This window comes from Stegodyphus dumicola, chromosome 9 (genome assembly GCF_044657685.1).
Source record: "Stegodyphus dumicola isolate Sdum_Otavi_A_Nest chromosome 9, ASM4465768v1".
NCBI lineage: Eukaryota > Metazoa > Arthropoda > Arachnida > Araneae > Eresidae > Stegodyphus > Stegodyphus dumicola.
The window spans coordinates 122,398,223-122,415,790 of NC_140776.1; the positions used below are offsets into that span (position 1 = coordinate 122,398,223).

The 17,568-nt window shown below is 31.8% G+C and overlaps 1 protein-coding gene across 2 annotated transcripts in view; it reads left to right on the top strand.

Annotated features, from left to right (window-relative positions):
- LOC118185187 (ubiquitin carboxyl-terminal hydrolase 47-like) overlaps nucleotides 1-17,568 on the top strand; it is a 145,444-nt gene that overhangs the window by 33,615 nt on the left and 94,261 nt on the right. For both annotated transcript variants that reach the window (XM_035355008.2, XM_085824036.1), the window contains exons 6-13: nucleotides 1,193-1,289; nucleotides 2,456-2,534; nucleotides 6,221-6,287; nucleotides 6,441-6,580; nucleotides 11,176-11,265; nucleotides 14,254-14,447; nucleotides 15,203-15,260; nucleotides 15,948-16,178. In XM_035355008.2, the coding sequence (XP_035210899.2) occupies nucleotides 1,193-1,289; nucleotides 2,456-2,534; nucleotides 6,221-6,287; nucleotides 6,441-6,580; nucleotides 11,176-11,265; nucleotides 14,254-14,447; nucleotides 15,203-15,260; nucleotides 15,948-16,178 (956 nt within the window). The remainder of the gene's footprint in view (nucleotides 1-1,192; nucleotides 1,290-2,455; nucleotides 2,535-6,220; nucleotides 6,288-6,440; nucleotides 6,581-11,175; nucleotides 11,266-14,253; nucleotides 14,448-15,202; nucleotides 15,261-15,947; nucleotides 16,179-17,568) is intronic.

The window sequence follows — 17,568 nt, forward strand, 5'->3', positions numbered from 1 at the left end:
TTTTTCATTAGGAGTAATATACTAGTGCTTCTTTAATCCTGCTGCTTACCACAGTTACACTGATTTCTTTTCTTTATCTCAAATCAAAATTTTACCATAAAAGTGAATATAATGGAATGTGATTTATCTTTAGAAAGTTTGTAGGGTATCAACTTGAGTCTAACTTAAAAGTATCTAACTTAAAAGTTCCTTAGATCCTACCCACACTGCTAAGCAAGTTATTGCTTTCTCTGTTTATGTTCTACAAAAGTCATAAGGAGGTGGTAATAACCTTTTTATTTTAAAACTTGAACTTAACAATGGCACAGATCAAATTCCACCACTTGCAGGTATTAGTGAACAAAAACTTGAATTTACAAATTACTATGAGTTCATAAAAGATTACATAAATTCACTGAAACTTTTAATTACATGATTTTAACTTCAGTTAGCAAAATCTGGAATACTAACTTAGTAGAGGTGGGTGCGAATAATCTCTACTAATTTATCTCAGTTGCCTTCTGGTAAGTAGTATAAGACATAAATAATGCTGGAATACTAATTTAGTATAGCTGGGTGTGAGAAGTACAAACTGAGATAGCCATTATCAAAAGCTTTATATCTGAAACATTCAAAATCCTCACCTTAAATAGTGGTATCTCATTTGCCTTCTGGTGAGGACTAAGGAAATAAGAAGTGACACTACATATTTGACTTGTATTGAAATGGATTCATTAGCATAAACTGTAAGCTATGACAGATGAATTGAAGATAGTTATGCTGTTTGACTTTCAGCCTTTCTGCAGAGAGTGGGGATTGCTTCTGTGATGGTAATGTTTGTAAGCTTTTCAAGAAAACTGCATTGAAAGCAACAGTAGGGATTTTAAATATCTTTTAAAATTCATAATTTTCCTAGTCTGTTATAACTTGTTTGGCCTCCTCGTACCACTTCCGCCTCCCCAAATCCATGTTTTATTTTTCATGTTCATGGTTAATTTTAATTGTCTAATTTGCTCAAAATACAGGTATTATTTGTTTAAGCTGTGTTGATTTCATAGCTTTGGTTGCCCTTTAATCTATTTTAAATGTTAGAGAATTTTAGCAGTTGGTTTTCTTTTTTACATTGTTTGTTTTATTTCAGCAGTACATACTTGTTAATTAGCGTTGTTAATAATGTTTTTTTTTTTTTTTTTTTTTTTTTTTTCCTTTGAAGGTTTTGTTGGTTTAGTAAACCAAGCAATGACTTGTTACCTAAACAGTCTTCTTCAGACTCTTTTTATGACTCCAGAATTTAGAAACACTTTATACAGGTAAATTTGATTTTATTATGATTATATATTTTCATATCCCTTTATGTCTTAAGAGTTTAAAATGAATTTTCTCAACTGATATGCTTAATGCCAAATTTCCTCTAAATAGTGCTTCTTCTCAGAAACTAATGTATGGTTTATTCTGCCGCTACTTATCCATAACCTACATTCTTCTGGATTTAATTTTTCAAAATGTTTATGAAAACAATCTTTGTTACTATGTTCTTTTATGCTTGAAGATTTTTTTTTTTTTTTTAATTGCATGTTGTTTTTGTAAAGATGCTAAAATTCGTTCTGTTGTGGTGATTTGTCACCAAATTTATTTTGGGAGTATAGTTTTATTAAACTTACCATCAGATCATGTGTTGAAGAACAATAACTCTACCTTCAATAGCTTCATGGGAAAGAAGTAAGAAAAAGACAAAGCATGTGCATGCAAAGGGGCTGTCTCTTGCAGTAGAGTAGTTAGAGAGTAATATAAAAACTATTGATAATGATGAGAAAAGTTCATTATGCTCTTGAGAGAATTTGGAAATTTAATAACAAGTGTAAATTGAACCAACTATTAATCAGCAGCACGAGCTTTTATTTTATAGTATCTCTTTAAAATCTATTTGAAATTATGTCAATATTAGATATTGAAAAGAGAAATCATATGTGAGTTTGTCAGTTAATTCACGCTGTAATATCGCTACAGATTTTCCATGTAAAGATGTAGAACTTATAAGCATAGCTAAATTTACTAATTGGACTTGATCTGTGAGTATTGTATAAAAAGTTAGATTTTGTACTTGCAGCCTTTTCCACTCTCAGAGCCAACACTGTTCATGACTTATCTAGTTTGGTATGTGAAAGTGTATGTATAGAATGAATTAAAAGGGGAAAAAACTGCAAAGCCATCTTTTTCAAATATCTTGTATCACAAAAAGGAATATGAAACATCCTGGAAGTTTCCTAGAATTGGGCAGCTAGTTCTGCTGCCTGATTGGATCTTAATCATAGAAAGATTAACTTGAGATATAAGTCTGAATAAAGTGCAAACTGTAAGTTGTTGTTGTTGATGATGATGATGATGATGATGATGTGTGTGTGTATACATGTAGTCATTAAAATCCATAGTTATGTAGTCTTCAATCTAAGTACTAAAAAGTTAATTTGAATTTTAGATGGGAGTTTGATGGAACGGAAGAAGAAGGTACTAAAAGTATCCCATTTCAGCTTCAAAAACTGTTTCTGCAGTTGCAGGTAATGCCATTTTGTTGAGTAATCAAATACCTGAAAGTGGTAAAGTTATTTTATGCTGAGTGACCCTGATTATGTAGTAATTTCTGTACTGGTAGATTTGAAAAAATTTGAATAATTAGGTTTGCTATTTTTATCAATTCTGATATTTTCAAATATATTTAAATGATTACTAGATAAATTACTTGATCTTCCTATACAAATCAGTACTAAATGCTTCTTAAATAAAGGAGTGGGGGAAGAAAAAAATATCTGAAAGGATTCAGATTTTAACTTACCACTAAAGTGCAAAAGTTGTTAATATGCACATTACCTAGCTAATCTGCAGATTGACTGATTTACTCCATTAAAGTGCAGAATCAGGTGTTTTCTCCATTTTACTTTAAGTAATGTGCATATTAACCCCTTCTAGGTTGGCGCCGCATCTCATACGTTCGGTGTTATTATGCCCGTAAGGTCGGCATCCTAGGCCATGTGGTGAAGTGAAAAATTCCATTGTTGAAACTGAATTCGTCGCTACTCATATGTCGCTTTAAATATTATTTTTGTATTTCTGAATATTGCTAAGAGATAGTGTACGGGATATTCCGCTTTGTATATCTGTTATTGAATATCTACATGATATCTGTTAGAATTTCAACTAAAAAATCATTCAAGATATTTTTGATATTCATAGCCAATTTTTTGATAAAGCAAGCAAAAAAAGATGTTTTTTTTTTGATTAAATAAATGATTTTTGTTGTGTGACAACTGTGGTTTTTATGCTCTGATGTCCAAGGCAGGTTATAAAGCTGTTATAAGTAAGGTTGGAAAACCATTTTCCGAAGCATTTTTAATGTAATTTTAATAATTGTTTTTATGTAGATATTTATATTAAGCACATCAAAACAATAGAGTTAATAAATATAGTATCACATTGTATTTTTTCAACTTAAAACTTGGGTGCATTGCAGGGAAAACTGGTGACCAGTGGACGAGATATTACATATTTGACCACCTGTAGGTCCATCAAAACAACCAGTTTTCAAATCCCCTCTTAATAAAATTCTGCTGTTTGATTTGACACCTACTGCAACATGGTAGTTTTGACCTCATCATTATTGCGGTGAAGACGGCCTAGATGCTTCTTCAAATGCAGAACAAGCGGTAGTCACAGAATGCTAATTGGGACTGATGAAAATGATCAAATTATTCTCAGTGAAACGTTATGTTATCTCGTGTTCATTTAGCCATGTGGGCATTGTCACGAAGGAAAAGGATCCTCCTACTGAGCATGTCATGTCTTTTGTTTTGCATTGCATAGTGCAGTTTAAGCTTTCATAATGCGTCATAGAATTTAGGTCACCATGAGGCAAAAAGTCCATAAGCAACAGCCCCTTTCTGTCCCCAAACACTCACTGTACCCCAGACTGAAACTGTTTGCTAGAACTTCACACTTTTGTTTGATGATGAATGCTGCAATTCCATGGATTAATGCTTTTTTTCTGGTGTAGTGTAAGCTACTTGACTTTTGTCTTCTGTGACAATTTGGCTTAAAAAATCATCACCCCCTCACTGTACCGCTGAAGAAAAATTAAAGCACTACCTGAAGTTTGGTTTTGTGCATATCTGTCGACATTTTCAGTACCCTGCGTGTGCACAATTTTTGATAATTTAAGCAAAGTGTCTGATCCATTGTACTTGTTCCTCAACTTTCTGCACCAGATCTTCAGTAATGACATTAATGATTGACGTTTATTATCATGAACATTTGTCTGGCCATTTCGAAAAAAAAAAAAAAAAAAAAAAACACTCAATTTCTATATCATTCCATCATTCATAATGTTTTCTCCATACGCTTCACTAATCTATTCAGCTGCTTTCACATCGTTAGTACTAAGAAAACAAATCACTGATCGTATTTCACAGTCTGCAGGATTCTAAATGAGTAGAGCCATTTTTTAAATACTAAAAAAACAACATTAACACTGTCGGAAATTTCCGTAATGGTGCCAGTGGCTTGTAAATGTTGGTAAACAGCATGCATACATGGAATGCAGAATGCACTGCTGCTGCTCCAAAATTTTGAAATGGTATTTACTTTAAAAACATATCTCGAAAGTGTGTATGTACGTGTAAGAAAAAAATATGTAAATCAGAATTCTAACTTTAACTAGGAACCCCCTTTTTTCCCTCTTTTCTGTTAAACTAAACTATGTTTTTCTCACCACTGTTGAGCTAAAATAATACAAACACAAAGTGTCAGACTTACAGCTGTTGGCTTGACTGTACAAAAATTTAACTGGCTACAATGCCATTGCTCCTGCTCAAAGCTACAAGTAATTACTGGGGCAGACAGGTGTTCACATATACTATTCCCGTGCCGCTAAAATTCACACTTACCAACCCTCCCCTGGTGTTGACGTAGAGAATTCTGTGAAGCTACCGGCAAAGATCTGTACCTAGACAGTCTCGGAGCCATGGTGTTGTAAAGTTCATGAACTTCGTGGCTTCAGATCTCAGGGTTGGGTCATCTGTATGGTTTGACCTCAAGCAATTGGCCTCACTTCCTAGAACTGATAATTCTGTACCTCGGTGTTTTGATGGCACTGAGTTTGCAAGGTAATGTCCTGATTTGATGGGTGGCCCACATAGTACTGGCGAGTGGAACATTAGATGACCAGTCAGATCTCCAGGTGTGTATGTTTCACACCACTGTGAAACCTGGGAACTAGGAGTAGTGACTCTGTTGCCCAGAAGGTAGCAGCAGCTTTAGAGAAACTTTTAAAGTCTCTTGCCTCTGATTGGGGTCCTGAGGTGGCAGTATGATTTGCGTACATTTTAACTCTAGGGGGAATACTACCTGCCTGATATGGGGGGCTTGCCAGTTGGGACCGTTTCATATAGTGTCGAATAACTTTATTACCAAACCCATGGTGAATATCCAGCGTTCACTTTTAATCTAACAGTGTCTTTCACTAGGCTAGATAGACATCAGCAGTAGCATCCAAGATTTTTACTAGTCATATGGGTTATAGTTCTTTCTCTCAATTTAAACTACACCACTTGCATAAACCTGTAAACTGAACGAGCACGTAGCAAGATGAGGTATAAAGAAAAGACTCAAAACTAAATCCTAACTATTAGTTATATGAAGTGCCATGTATGTATGTTTTGTATTAGTACAGCTTTAGTATGTTTGTATTGAACAGTTAGAAAGGAAGTAAAATAGTATAATATAACTAATTTAGGAGACTTTTTTTTTTCTGGTGTTTAACACTATATAAAAAAAAAAAGCTGTTTCTTAAATTATTATTATATTATAGTCCTTCCAACTATTTTAACGTTGAAAGTAACTAGAAGCTTATAATAGTGAGTTTTTGGGCTTATTGTGTATGTGTGTGCATGCATATTTTCTAAAATTCTTTATGTAACAAGGTAATTAAAATGCTAAGAGTAAGCTAGAAGGATCCAACATTTAATATAACCAAAATTTTAATTCTAGGTATTTAGTTTAGTAGCATATTTAAGAAGATTGTTTCATTTTGTCATAGCATATTTTCAAAATGGATTCTAATTTATGTGCATCTCCAATCCATGTTATTCTATATTTGCCTTTAATATTATTTATGGAATAAGATCAAAATATGTAGCTAACTTTGCTATTTTGGTTATTATTATTTTCTTAATGTTTGAAGCATCTTTTGCAGACGAGTAAAAAGCCTGCTGTGGGAACCACAGAGCTAACTACGAGTTTTGGCTGGGATAGCAGTGAAGGTCAGTTTAGTTTCTTAATTACTTTTATTATTTTAAACTTTTATTTTTATAAACTTTCATTTCCCCCCCTCCTAGCATGGCAACAGCACGATGTTAATTACTTTTATTATTTTAAACTTTTATTTTTATAAACTTTCATTTTTTCCCCCCTAGCATGGCAACAGCACGATGTTCAAGAGCTATGTCGAGTCATGTTTGATGCATTAGAGCAAAAATTTAAAAACACACAACAAGCTGACCTCATTAGCAGATTGTATGAAGGGAAACTGAAAGACTACGTAAAATGTCTCGAAGTAAGAATTGAATTTCTGAATTCATTTTGAAAAGTTTACGAGATCATGAGATAAAAATTTGAGATTGTCACTTTGAAAATTTATGAAAAAAATGTTGCAACTTTAGAATATGAAAATTTTCTTTAATTAAAAAAAAATTGCTTTAGTGTTTTCTTATTCCTTTTATGGACATCTTTGATAGAATAGTTCTCAAAAGGTAGAATGCATGGAAGGTTATAGTTTATTAATGCAAACAATGTAAATAAAAAAATATAATGTAATTTCTATATCTTTTTCTATTTCTTTGACATTACTTTTTTGTGAATTTTGTGCTCAAAGTAGCTATATGAAATTGTAGATGATAGTAAGCAAAAATTAAAATTATTACCTTTTTACTGAATTAAAATTAAAACTAATCATTCATTCTTGAATCAAAAGGATAAAAAAAAATTAAGATCTGGATTATGTTTTGTTTCATAGAAAGATAAAAATTAGTATTCTATTTTATCTATTCGCAAAAATATCTATTTCCATGATATTTGACAATAGTTTAATTCTGAAAATTCATTTGTGAAATATGTGTAATTGGGAGAGATGTAATATGCCTGACGTTACTGGTATGAAGTAAAGTTCTTATTTTCTCAGTTTTTTTGACATTGTTACTCAAAGCTGACTCTCGGAAACTATTTAAAAAAAATATTTTTAATTCTATAGATGATGTGTAATGCAAATTGCTCTAAAATAGAGCAAGATATATTTTGATTTTTATTTTAAAAAAGAAGGCAGCTTGGTGACTGATTAATAACTTGTGTTAGAGTGAATGTTTCTTTATGTAAAAAAAAGTTTATTATGTAAAGACACATTGATGAGAATTCTTCTAAGAGTAGTTTTCCTTCCATGGAAGCTTGTATTGTTGTGCTTGCACTTGTGAAAGTAAATCTGTATAAGTGTCTTAGGTTGCAACAACTTTTTCAGTATTTTGGATTGGTTAAAAATGTTTATTTTGGTATTTTATAAGTATCAGAATTTGATGCATATCTGGGTTTAAGTATATGAGGATGCACATTAATGGCTTCATTTGACAAAAATTGTTGTACTAGAAACTGTGGCATGAAGCTTTGAAACAAATTTTATGCTCACATTAACTCATATTCAAATCTGTTATTAAAGTGCTTTGAAATGTACTGTGAGAGGTGTTCATGTCCTCGAAATTTCCCTAATTATAAGTGATAGATTTCATCAAATTATTTCATTACCCTTTCTCTCTATGTTTGATTTTGATGATTTAAGCATATTTCTCTCCCCCTTTTTTTGTTCTTTTCTTGCCTTCATTAAGAAATTTCTTTTACCACTTATAAACTGCAGTATCCTCATAAATTTTTTTCAACATTTTGTGTGCTTCTTAACAAGTTGAGCGCCACATCAGCCATCTGTAGCTGACACTAGACTTTCCATTTAGGCCGCCATTCTCCAACAAGCTCCTCCTCCTCATCAGAAGATGATAAATATACATCCACTCTGGGCTGTTTTCTTGCAAGAATAATTTCACTGCTGCTATTGCTTTCACACTCTTGAACTACATTTTGATGCTCAGGGCTAAAGAAAATTTTTGTCTGTATGGGGCCAGGAACTGCAATGAACTGGTTTGTTGTGAAGGGAACACTGGCCATGAATCTATTTCAATAAAATCTTATCTAGTTGGCCAAAAGGTAAAGAAAACAAAACAGACTTGGCACGTAACGTGTTGAATGAATGCCTATAGGAATCACGTTCCAAACGTAAACTGTCTTCTACTGTGATAAGAATCACTGGCTCTACAATACCAGCGCTTTTTAAGTGGCACACGTGGCCTGAACAGGATTGCGTAAGAAATATGCATGGCACTTGATGTGTTAAGCACATTTTTGTAGTTTGAAATCAAATTTTTTATCAGTGCATTGTTTTAGATGCAGTATATATGACACTTTATTTAAAGCACACCTCCTCTCAACTATAACTCATAGACAGACTGATTGCACTAAACTTGAAATTTGCCATGTAATATTTCTGAGGTTTGATATATTGCTTCCCACATTGAAAATCCCATTTTTTCTTTTGATAACACTCAGCAGCAGCATGTAGCAAATGTATTTAGTACATCTTGAATAATTATAAACTATAGCCGTATTATTTTCTTAAATTCATCTTCATGTATTCATGCTTTACAATGAAATTATAATTGTGGTTTTTATGCAAAACAGTATTCAGGAAGAGAACGTCAGAGTATGCTAACAGCCACATAAGATATTTTTGTATGTTCACATTTGTTTTCTGTTTTTTTCTGCTACATTTTCCATTTTAAAAGAGGCTAGAAATTATTTTCAGTTAAATGAAACTTTAATGCAAAAGTGTACTATTTTTGACATACGACTTACTGTAATTATAGCAATGATATGAACTATAAATCGTAACTATTTTTGAAGTACTGTATACTATCGGGTTACTACTGGAGATGATACCCACTATTAATGTAAAATCACAGTTAATCTAAAGACAATAAAAATACAGGAAAAAAGAATATCCAATATTATAATTAACAGAAAATACTATTACGAATTCAGTTGCATTTTTTGAGCAGTTTAATCCAGAGTATAGATTCATGTAATTGTGTAAATTAGTATTCAAAGCAAAAGGAACACATTATAAATAATGGAAAAATAAACATCATTAGAAATGAAGAAATTAATCTATACATTGTATTTGAACAATATTTGAAAGATGATATGAACAATATGTTGTTGAAATTTGCATAAAAGTTGGTTAGAATTTTGGGTACTTACATCTTATCCTATCGACCATTAAAGTTGGCTGTCATTGAACTATGAAAGTTTACAGATCCCAGAAAAATGTGCCAATTATTCTTGCAGAATTCTGAAGGAACTGACTCATCTTAATGTATTAAACAATCAGTATTTGACACATTTCGTAAAAAGACTCATTGATATCTACCGCTTTGTTAGGCCTTTCAATTTTATTGAATGCTGTGTTTAGAAAGCTATGATTATAAATTTCTTGCAGATAACTGTTTCAGTTTATTACTGTTTTGTTCGTTATTTGTAACTGAACATATCATATCCATTAATATACATTTTTTATGGTTAGAATCCCATAACTTCGAAAATAATCTATTTCATGCTGTTTCATAGAAGGCAGATACCATCTTTTTCTTTAAAAAAAATAACAGTTAATTTATATCTTTATTCATGGAAACGAAATATTCTTTTGATAATTAGTTGGTGTTTACATCAAACAAAAGCACAGTTATTACGAGTATTTTGCTAGGTCACGCAACTGGTTTTAATCACTCTGCTTGGCAAAAGTTTCATGGTTGATGTGATAATATGTAAGTGCTAATACTATTCTGTACAAAATACTAGCACCCTGTTGAAGCCCGCCTAATTCGGTCAGTACAGCACGAGACTCATGGTCAGTACAGCACATGAGCTTGGAGCCATGAGTTTGAGCTCCACATTGGGCAAGAATAACAATTTTAACAATGTTGATTTAAATATACTTTTCCTCTTAGAAACGACTTTCTGAAGATCATATTAGTTCAGAAATAGCATTCCGACATTTAAAAAAAATTAAAGATAATTTATTATTTATTTCTTAGCCGTTTGACAGTAAGCTGATTTCAGCTGTTTTCTATAAGATCAACGATCTTGTGAAGTTTCATTTTATCTCTTGGCAGACTGTCACCTTGCTTTTCCGGTCAGTAGAGAAGGATTTAATAATAAGAATTTGGAAACCTTTATTCTTGAAATATGAAGTTAATGGCTGCACAGTTTTATTTTTAAGATTGAACAGTTTACTTTAAAAGAATGATTTAATTTTTTTATATATTCCAGATTATAAATGATTGTGGCATTGCCAGTGGCTGAGTCATTAACCCTTTCAGGACGAGCATCCCATATACACATTCCCTCTCTGCCTAAGAGGCATTCTTCCTCTTAGGCAGAGAATCCTTGCATGCTTTGTAATATTCATATAACCTAATCTAACTTAATTTGTGAATGGTTATGAATAAAAACAACAATATTATGACATCAGATGTTATCACTTTATAACTGTATCTGACTAATGGAAATATAGATAGGTTACTTGCAGTTTAAAGGCCTGGGATTTTTGATGGGTTTCCATCAAAAGTTGGATCAAATGTAATTATGATAGACAGCTCTTTATCCTTTTCAATAGCTGTTTTCAAGTGATACCGCTTAAGTATGAATAATTTTGTATATATCTCTTTCCCTTTTTAGTATTTTTCCTAAATTTTGTGTTATGCTAATGATTTGTGATAATTTTTCTATCACTTATCAATAGACTTTTTTAAGATTAAGTTAATTACAGCTACAGCTTGGTTAACCTCCTTCCAGGTTAATCGGAAGTCTGCTGTGCTGCTGGAACTTGTTACATTTAAAAAACTGTTTTTCTGATAATTAAATTGAAATTAGATTTTTTCTCATCTTTGAATAATTCATAAATGCCTATGCAAAGCTTTCAAGAAGTGTATTTTGCTAACTGAATTCTATTTGCATATCTATTGGCTTTAATTGTATGAATCTGGAAATTTTTGACAGTGTGGTTATGAAAGTGCCAGAGAAGATACTTTCCTTGATGTTCCTCTTGTTGTTCGGCCATTTGGTTCTAGTCAAGCATATGCCAGTGTGGTGAGTTCTTAAATCCTTTAGTGCTTTTCATTAGAGGTTTTCATAAAAGATTTTTTTGTTGTATTTTGTGAAGACTCTCTAAAACCAATTAAAAATTTCTTTTGAATGAGAATAAAAATGAAGAGTTCATATTATTAGTATTGTGGTGAGATTAGAAAAAATTGCACTTGATTATGCCTTAGATCACATAAAAGTTCATTGGAAAGTTTAAATTATTATTTTTTTTTTACTATTTATGTTTTTGCTTTTTAAAAATATAATAATATTTGACCCTCACACATGTTGCACAGTTTTTGCATATTTTAAATGTTCTATAAGAGTCTATATTCTTTAAATATATTTAGGTAATCTGCTGCAGCAGTATTTTTGTTTTTATCTAGATTATGTAGAATTTTAAATAAAATAGTATAAGAGTATCAATAGCTGAAAAGTATGATTGTTAGTGGAAGCTGGTTATAGCATGAGGATGTGCTTTAAAAGATTGTTAAATCATTGGCACTTGTGATAGTTTCCATCATCCTTGTATACATTGACATTTGTGGTACTTCCTATCATCCTTATATACATCTATGTAGCATTTTCAATGGCAGAATAACTAGTTCAGTTATCCTCTGCTAAGTGTCCTGATCAAAAAGTGTCTTTGGGAAGGATACAGATAGAATGTACCATAGGTTTTAGCATAAGTTGTTTCAGAAGATTTTTTTGGGGGGAAGCATTGAAATATTCCTATTTCTTTTGCATTATTATCATCAACAATAGTTTCCATCCTTCACAGAAGTAAAATAATTTTCAAACTGTTGTAGATTTCTGTTTCTGTGTTAAGAATATGCTTGATTCTGCATTCTAGAAGTGAGCTTTTTTTGCCATTAAGAAAATACTGCACATGTCTGAAAATATAATGAGATGGGACTGTATCTGGCTAAGGGAAATATAGATAGGTTACTTGCAATTTAAAGGCATGGGATTTTTGATGGGTTTCCATCAAAACTTTGATCAAATGTAATTGTGATAGACAGCTCTTTATCCTTTTCAATAGCTGTTTTCAAGTGATACTGCTTAAGTGTGGGATTTTGAATTGATTGTCTTTTTATGCAGTGGCTATGAAGGTGGTCATCATCTTTAAATGGAAATCTAAGAGCCATGATAATCTTTCTTGTTCCATTATTACTTTTTCAGCCTGCCATTATGTAGACCTCTATTCCAGTCTCAAGTATCTCTTTTCATCAGTAGATGAAAGGCCAAAAACAGTGTAGTACGAATAACAGGTTGGCTGCATGGAAATTTGTTGTTCCCCAAGTGTCACCTATGTATGAAATTTTTCTGTGAAGGCTTCTCTTTCATTATGAGTTGACCTTTTGAATATTTTGCCATAAGAAGTCAATTATTGACAGCTCAAGAAAGAGTAATTTTGATAGCATCTCTCCAATGAGCAGGAAATTTTTGAACAATACTCTTTTCACGATTTGATAGCATGCAGATATCATGAAACTTATCAAATGCCTGTTTACAATACTAGATGAGCTTAGGTTCTGTGTTTTTTCTTGTATTTTGTGAAAAATTATATGGAATCAAAGCCTTTATCTTTTATTTTGCTTTCTCTCCCTTCAGTTATCACGTATTTTCTAGTATGTTTGTTAATGGAATCCATTGTGTTCTATGCTGATGGGTTTGAATTCTGGTCTGGATTGTAATGTCTTTGTAGAATAGCGACATATGGATCTAAAACTCCTGTAAAAAATTAAGTTAGAGTTTCAAGACCACTGAATTTCATTTTCTTTGATATTGTTGTTGAGATTATGGCACAGGTAGATAGCCATTATATGCTTTGTATCTGGTGTATAATTGAATCTGATATATGAAGTTTGTTTTCTGAAATGTTGCCACGTTTAATTTCAGCAAAGTGCTTCTGAGAGATCTGTTTGATTATTGCATTACATATATGTGCAGCTCAATTTTGCTTTATTGCAAATTACAGATTTTTGCATTAGCAGCAAAAAAGCATATGGTACCAATATTTTTTTTAGATGTGCTGTACATGAAGAAAAGCAGTCTGAATTTATTAAATATAAAGTTATGAAATTTGAGTCACAACATTATAGGTTTTTATAACATGTTTATAGGAATTTATGTTGCTTTTATATTTTTGTAAGTCTTGCTAGCCTCACCTGTAATAAAAATTCAGTAGATTTCACTCTTATTTTAAAAACTGAATTCATATTCATATGTTTGAATTGAAATTATTTGTTTTCATTTCAAGCTCTATTTCTTTGCATATTTTCCCTTCTAGCCTTTTAGTGCCGGGTTTTAAAAATTTTAAAAATATTCATTAAATTTTTCATAATTTCTCATTGCATTCAGAGCATATGGTACCATATCTTCCCTAAATTTAAAAATGGATTCATACACATTGTGATTCTTTTCGTAAAACCCCGGCAATCTGAGAAGGTCATGCCTAAACTTTCTTTTTTTTTAACTGTTCAACTTTATGCCATCCTAATACAAGAATTAGCCCATCATTGCAAATCAAACACAAGCTGGAATTCAGTCTGCGATTTTACCGAATCAGCTGCACATTCATCTTCTCTTAAGTATTTAGGAATGATTCAATGTCTAAGGAGTAGCAGATATAACAATAAGATTGGGCTAGATTCAAGTTAAATTCAAAATAAATGAGATATCTTATTAGATATTGTACTGTTAATATTACTGTGCATTTGTATTGAATGTAGGTCTCTTTTAAAGAAATGATATTGTTATAGGTATTACCAGTAGTTTATCCATGACAGCTTTTCATTTGTTATGTTCTTACTGCCTTTTTTAAAAATTAAATTACTAGCATAAATTTCCCTTTTCCATTTTCGAACAATAAAATTAATGAAAAGGCCAGAAATATGGTTATATCTGGAATAAATTTATAGTGAAAGTATGTGAGTAAATACAGTTTAATAAATATAAATGGTATTTATGTTGTGCTTTAAATTCCTTTAGGGAGAAGCATTGCACGCATTTGTTACGCCAGAAATTCTCCAGGGTTCCAATCAGTATTTTTGTGAACACTGCAATAAAAAATGCGATGCTCATAAAGGATTGAAATTTATTAAATTTCCTTATTTGCTGACATTACAGTTGAAGAGGTTTGATTTTGATCCTGTTACAATGCATCGCATAAAATTAAATGACAGGTGATTATATTTTTGTGTAATAATGATTGTATATTTAATAGCTGATATGTTACTTTGTAACTTATATTTATCCTAATAACTTATTTTCGTTTTATTTGCATAGCTGAAATGTATTTTTATTAACATATTGTTTATAAAAAGTTTTTAAATAATGTATTTTTTATAAAATAAGTTGTATTATGTTATTAATGTTGAAAATATTATTGTAAGATTCTGTATTCAACATTTATCATATTTTTATTTAGATTTATTTATTTATTTTGTTTTTTATGTGGATTGAAATTTATTCAGATTAAATGATTGTTGTTCATGCAAATTTAAAATCTCTCTGTGATGTTGCAGTGGAAGTAAAATTTACTTTTCTTCTTTTCCTTCCCGACTTTTTAATTTTAAGATATATATTAAAATTTTATCTTAAATTATATTTTATATTATTGATATGTTACTTTGTAACTTATATTTATCCTAATAACTTATTTTCGTTTTATTTGCATAGCTGAAATGTATTTTTATTAACATATTGTATATTTAATAGCTGATATGTAACATATCAGCTATTAAATATACAATATGTAATTTTAGTAAATATACAATATGTAATTAAATATACAATATGCAAACTTAATAGTAAATAGCTATTAAATATACAGGTTGTATTATTTAAGATTAGTTATTTATTTTATTTAAGATAGGGAATTATATTATTTAAGATAGGGAAAATAAAACTTACAGAAATGATTGTATTTTTCTTTTAGGGTATCTTTTCCTGAAATCTTAAATCTGAATGATTTCATCAAGTCAGATAATAGCATGGTAAGTTAAAATCCTTATTAAATTTGAATAATATGTTCAAAAAGAATTCTGAAAAATGCTTTAAAAAGGTCATAGACTTCAACTCATTAGTAAAATAACTGCTTACTGGGTAGGTTTTTTTTTTTTTTTCCAAAGTTTAAAAGTAATTATTTTTGGCTGGACGGGGCTATATATAGCATTAGAAAACTGCTTAAATAAGTAGAACTTTTAAAAACAACTATGTATGATTTTGATAAATGTTTGTTCATTTTATTAATGATTTTAAAATTTTATGTATGAAACTATCAGAGCTGTAAAACTGCTTTAATATTAATTGAAAAAAAAATTGGCTTTTATAAAGGTAGCAATATGACTTATACTGCTGTCTGTGAGAATTAAATATTAGTACATTGCAATTAGCTTGTTGTATGTTTCAGAATTTGTATATTGTGTACAAGTAGGTGGGAACAAGCAATGCATATTAACACAAATAGAACTTCTGCATCACATTTGATGCAGTATTTGGTGAAATATAAACATTACAAGGAGTAACTAAATGCTTATTAAACCCCCAGAACTTGTTCTGAGAGGGATTTTCATTTGAGTCATAATTATGAAACTGATATGCTTATTTTTTGTCTTGTCTTGTTTTATAAATTACTAAAATTAGTTGTTACATTCTTTTAACAAAGTCTTTAATCATAACAGGAGACATGTGATGATGGTGATACTACTGATAGTGGATCTGCCTTAGATGAAGAAGGCATTTGTTATGCAAGTGGTTGTAAAACAGGTTGTTCTCTGTCTCCAGAGGCATTTAGTGACAATGATTTAGCTGATGATGATGAGGGCATTGATGTAGGACCTCATGGACCATCTATGGAGAGCAGCCATGAGCTGTGTGTCAATGAAAGAAATTTAAAGAAGTCTATGGAAAAGGTTAGTCACAGATTTGCTAATATATATTATGCAGCTGTGACATGTGTTCATTCTTTAAGCAGTTTTTGCTTAATTGTATATTATTGATTAGTGATCAGGATAGCAATTTTATCAAAGGACACGTTTCTGTGAATTTTCGAAAATTTCACAAGTTTTTTTCATAAGTATTGCAGGTTTCACCATTTTATTTTTGAACTTTTTATTATGTTAAATTATTTTTATATTTGAGTAATTTTAATGTTAATTAAGTTAAATAATATAATATTTTATTAGAGTTTAAACAATAATGCATATATATGTATATACGAGGGTTGGAACTTTAATAGTGGCAACTATTTATTTACAAGGAATACAAAGGTGATTCATGTCACCATGTTTTACAGTCCTTCAATATCGTCACCAGCATTGTGTACAACCCATTTTCCAACGATGTGGAAGTTGCAGAATACCTGTAGCAGTGCCTGTTTTGTTGATAGTTTGAATGGATCGGTCTACTGCCGCAAGAATCTCAGGAACAGTTTGGAAGCGAGTGCCACGAAGTGGTTCCTTCATCTTAGGAATTAAGTCATAGTCACAAGGGCTTAGATCTGGGGAGTACGGTGGATGGTAAAGCACTTCCATCCCCATCGCTTGAACAAATCAGTCACAGCTTGCGCTGCAATAAGATGGGTGAAAGCATTCAATGAAGTACACCAAAACGTGGCAGACATGCTGCGGCCAAGTCGTCCTAATGTTAGCGATGCAGACATGCAAGCTGTTGCCGCACTAATGGACAGTGATCGCTGCCAAACGATTCGTCAGCTGGCCGGACAAACAGGATTAGCGTATACGACTGTGCTGCACATTCTGAACGAACGCCTGTCCATGAGAAAAATTGCTTCACGATGGGTTCCACATCAATTGATGGAAATGCAGAAATGGGTACGATACGATGCTGCCCGAATCCACCTGGAGCGCTATGAGCGCGAAGGAGATGCTTTTTTAAGCCGTATCATTACGTTGAATGAGACTTGGGCCCGATCGTACCAGCCAGAACTGAAACGCTAATCAAACGAATGGCGTCATCACGGGTCACCACGACGTTCGAAATTTCGTCAGAACCCCAGCAATGTGAAAGTTATGGTGATTCTCGTGTACGACTGTGATGGTGTCATCCTAACGCATACCGTTCCATCACAGCAGACCGTCACTGCGCAGTATTACTGCTCATTTTTGGAGCACAATCTCCGACCAGCTTTGAGAAAAAAACGGCGACACTTTCTGCAGAGCTCTCCTCTCATTTTGCATGACAATGCTCGGCCGCATGCAGCGCAAGCTGTGACTGATTTGTTCAAGTGATGGGGCTGGGAAGTGCTTTACCATCCACCATACTCCCCAGATCTAAGCCCTT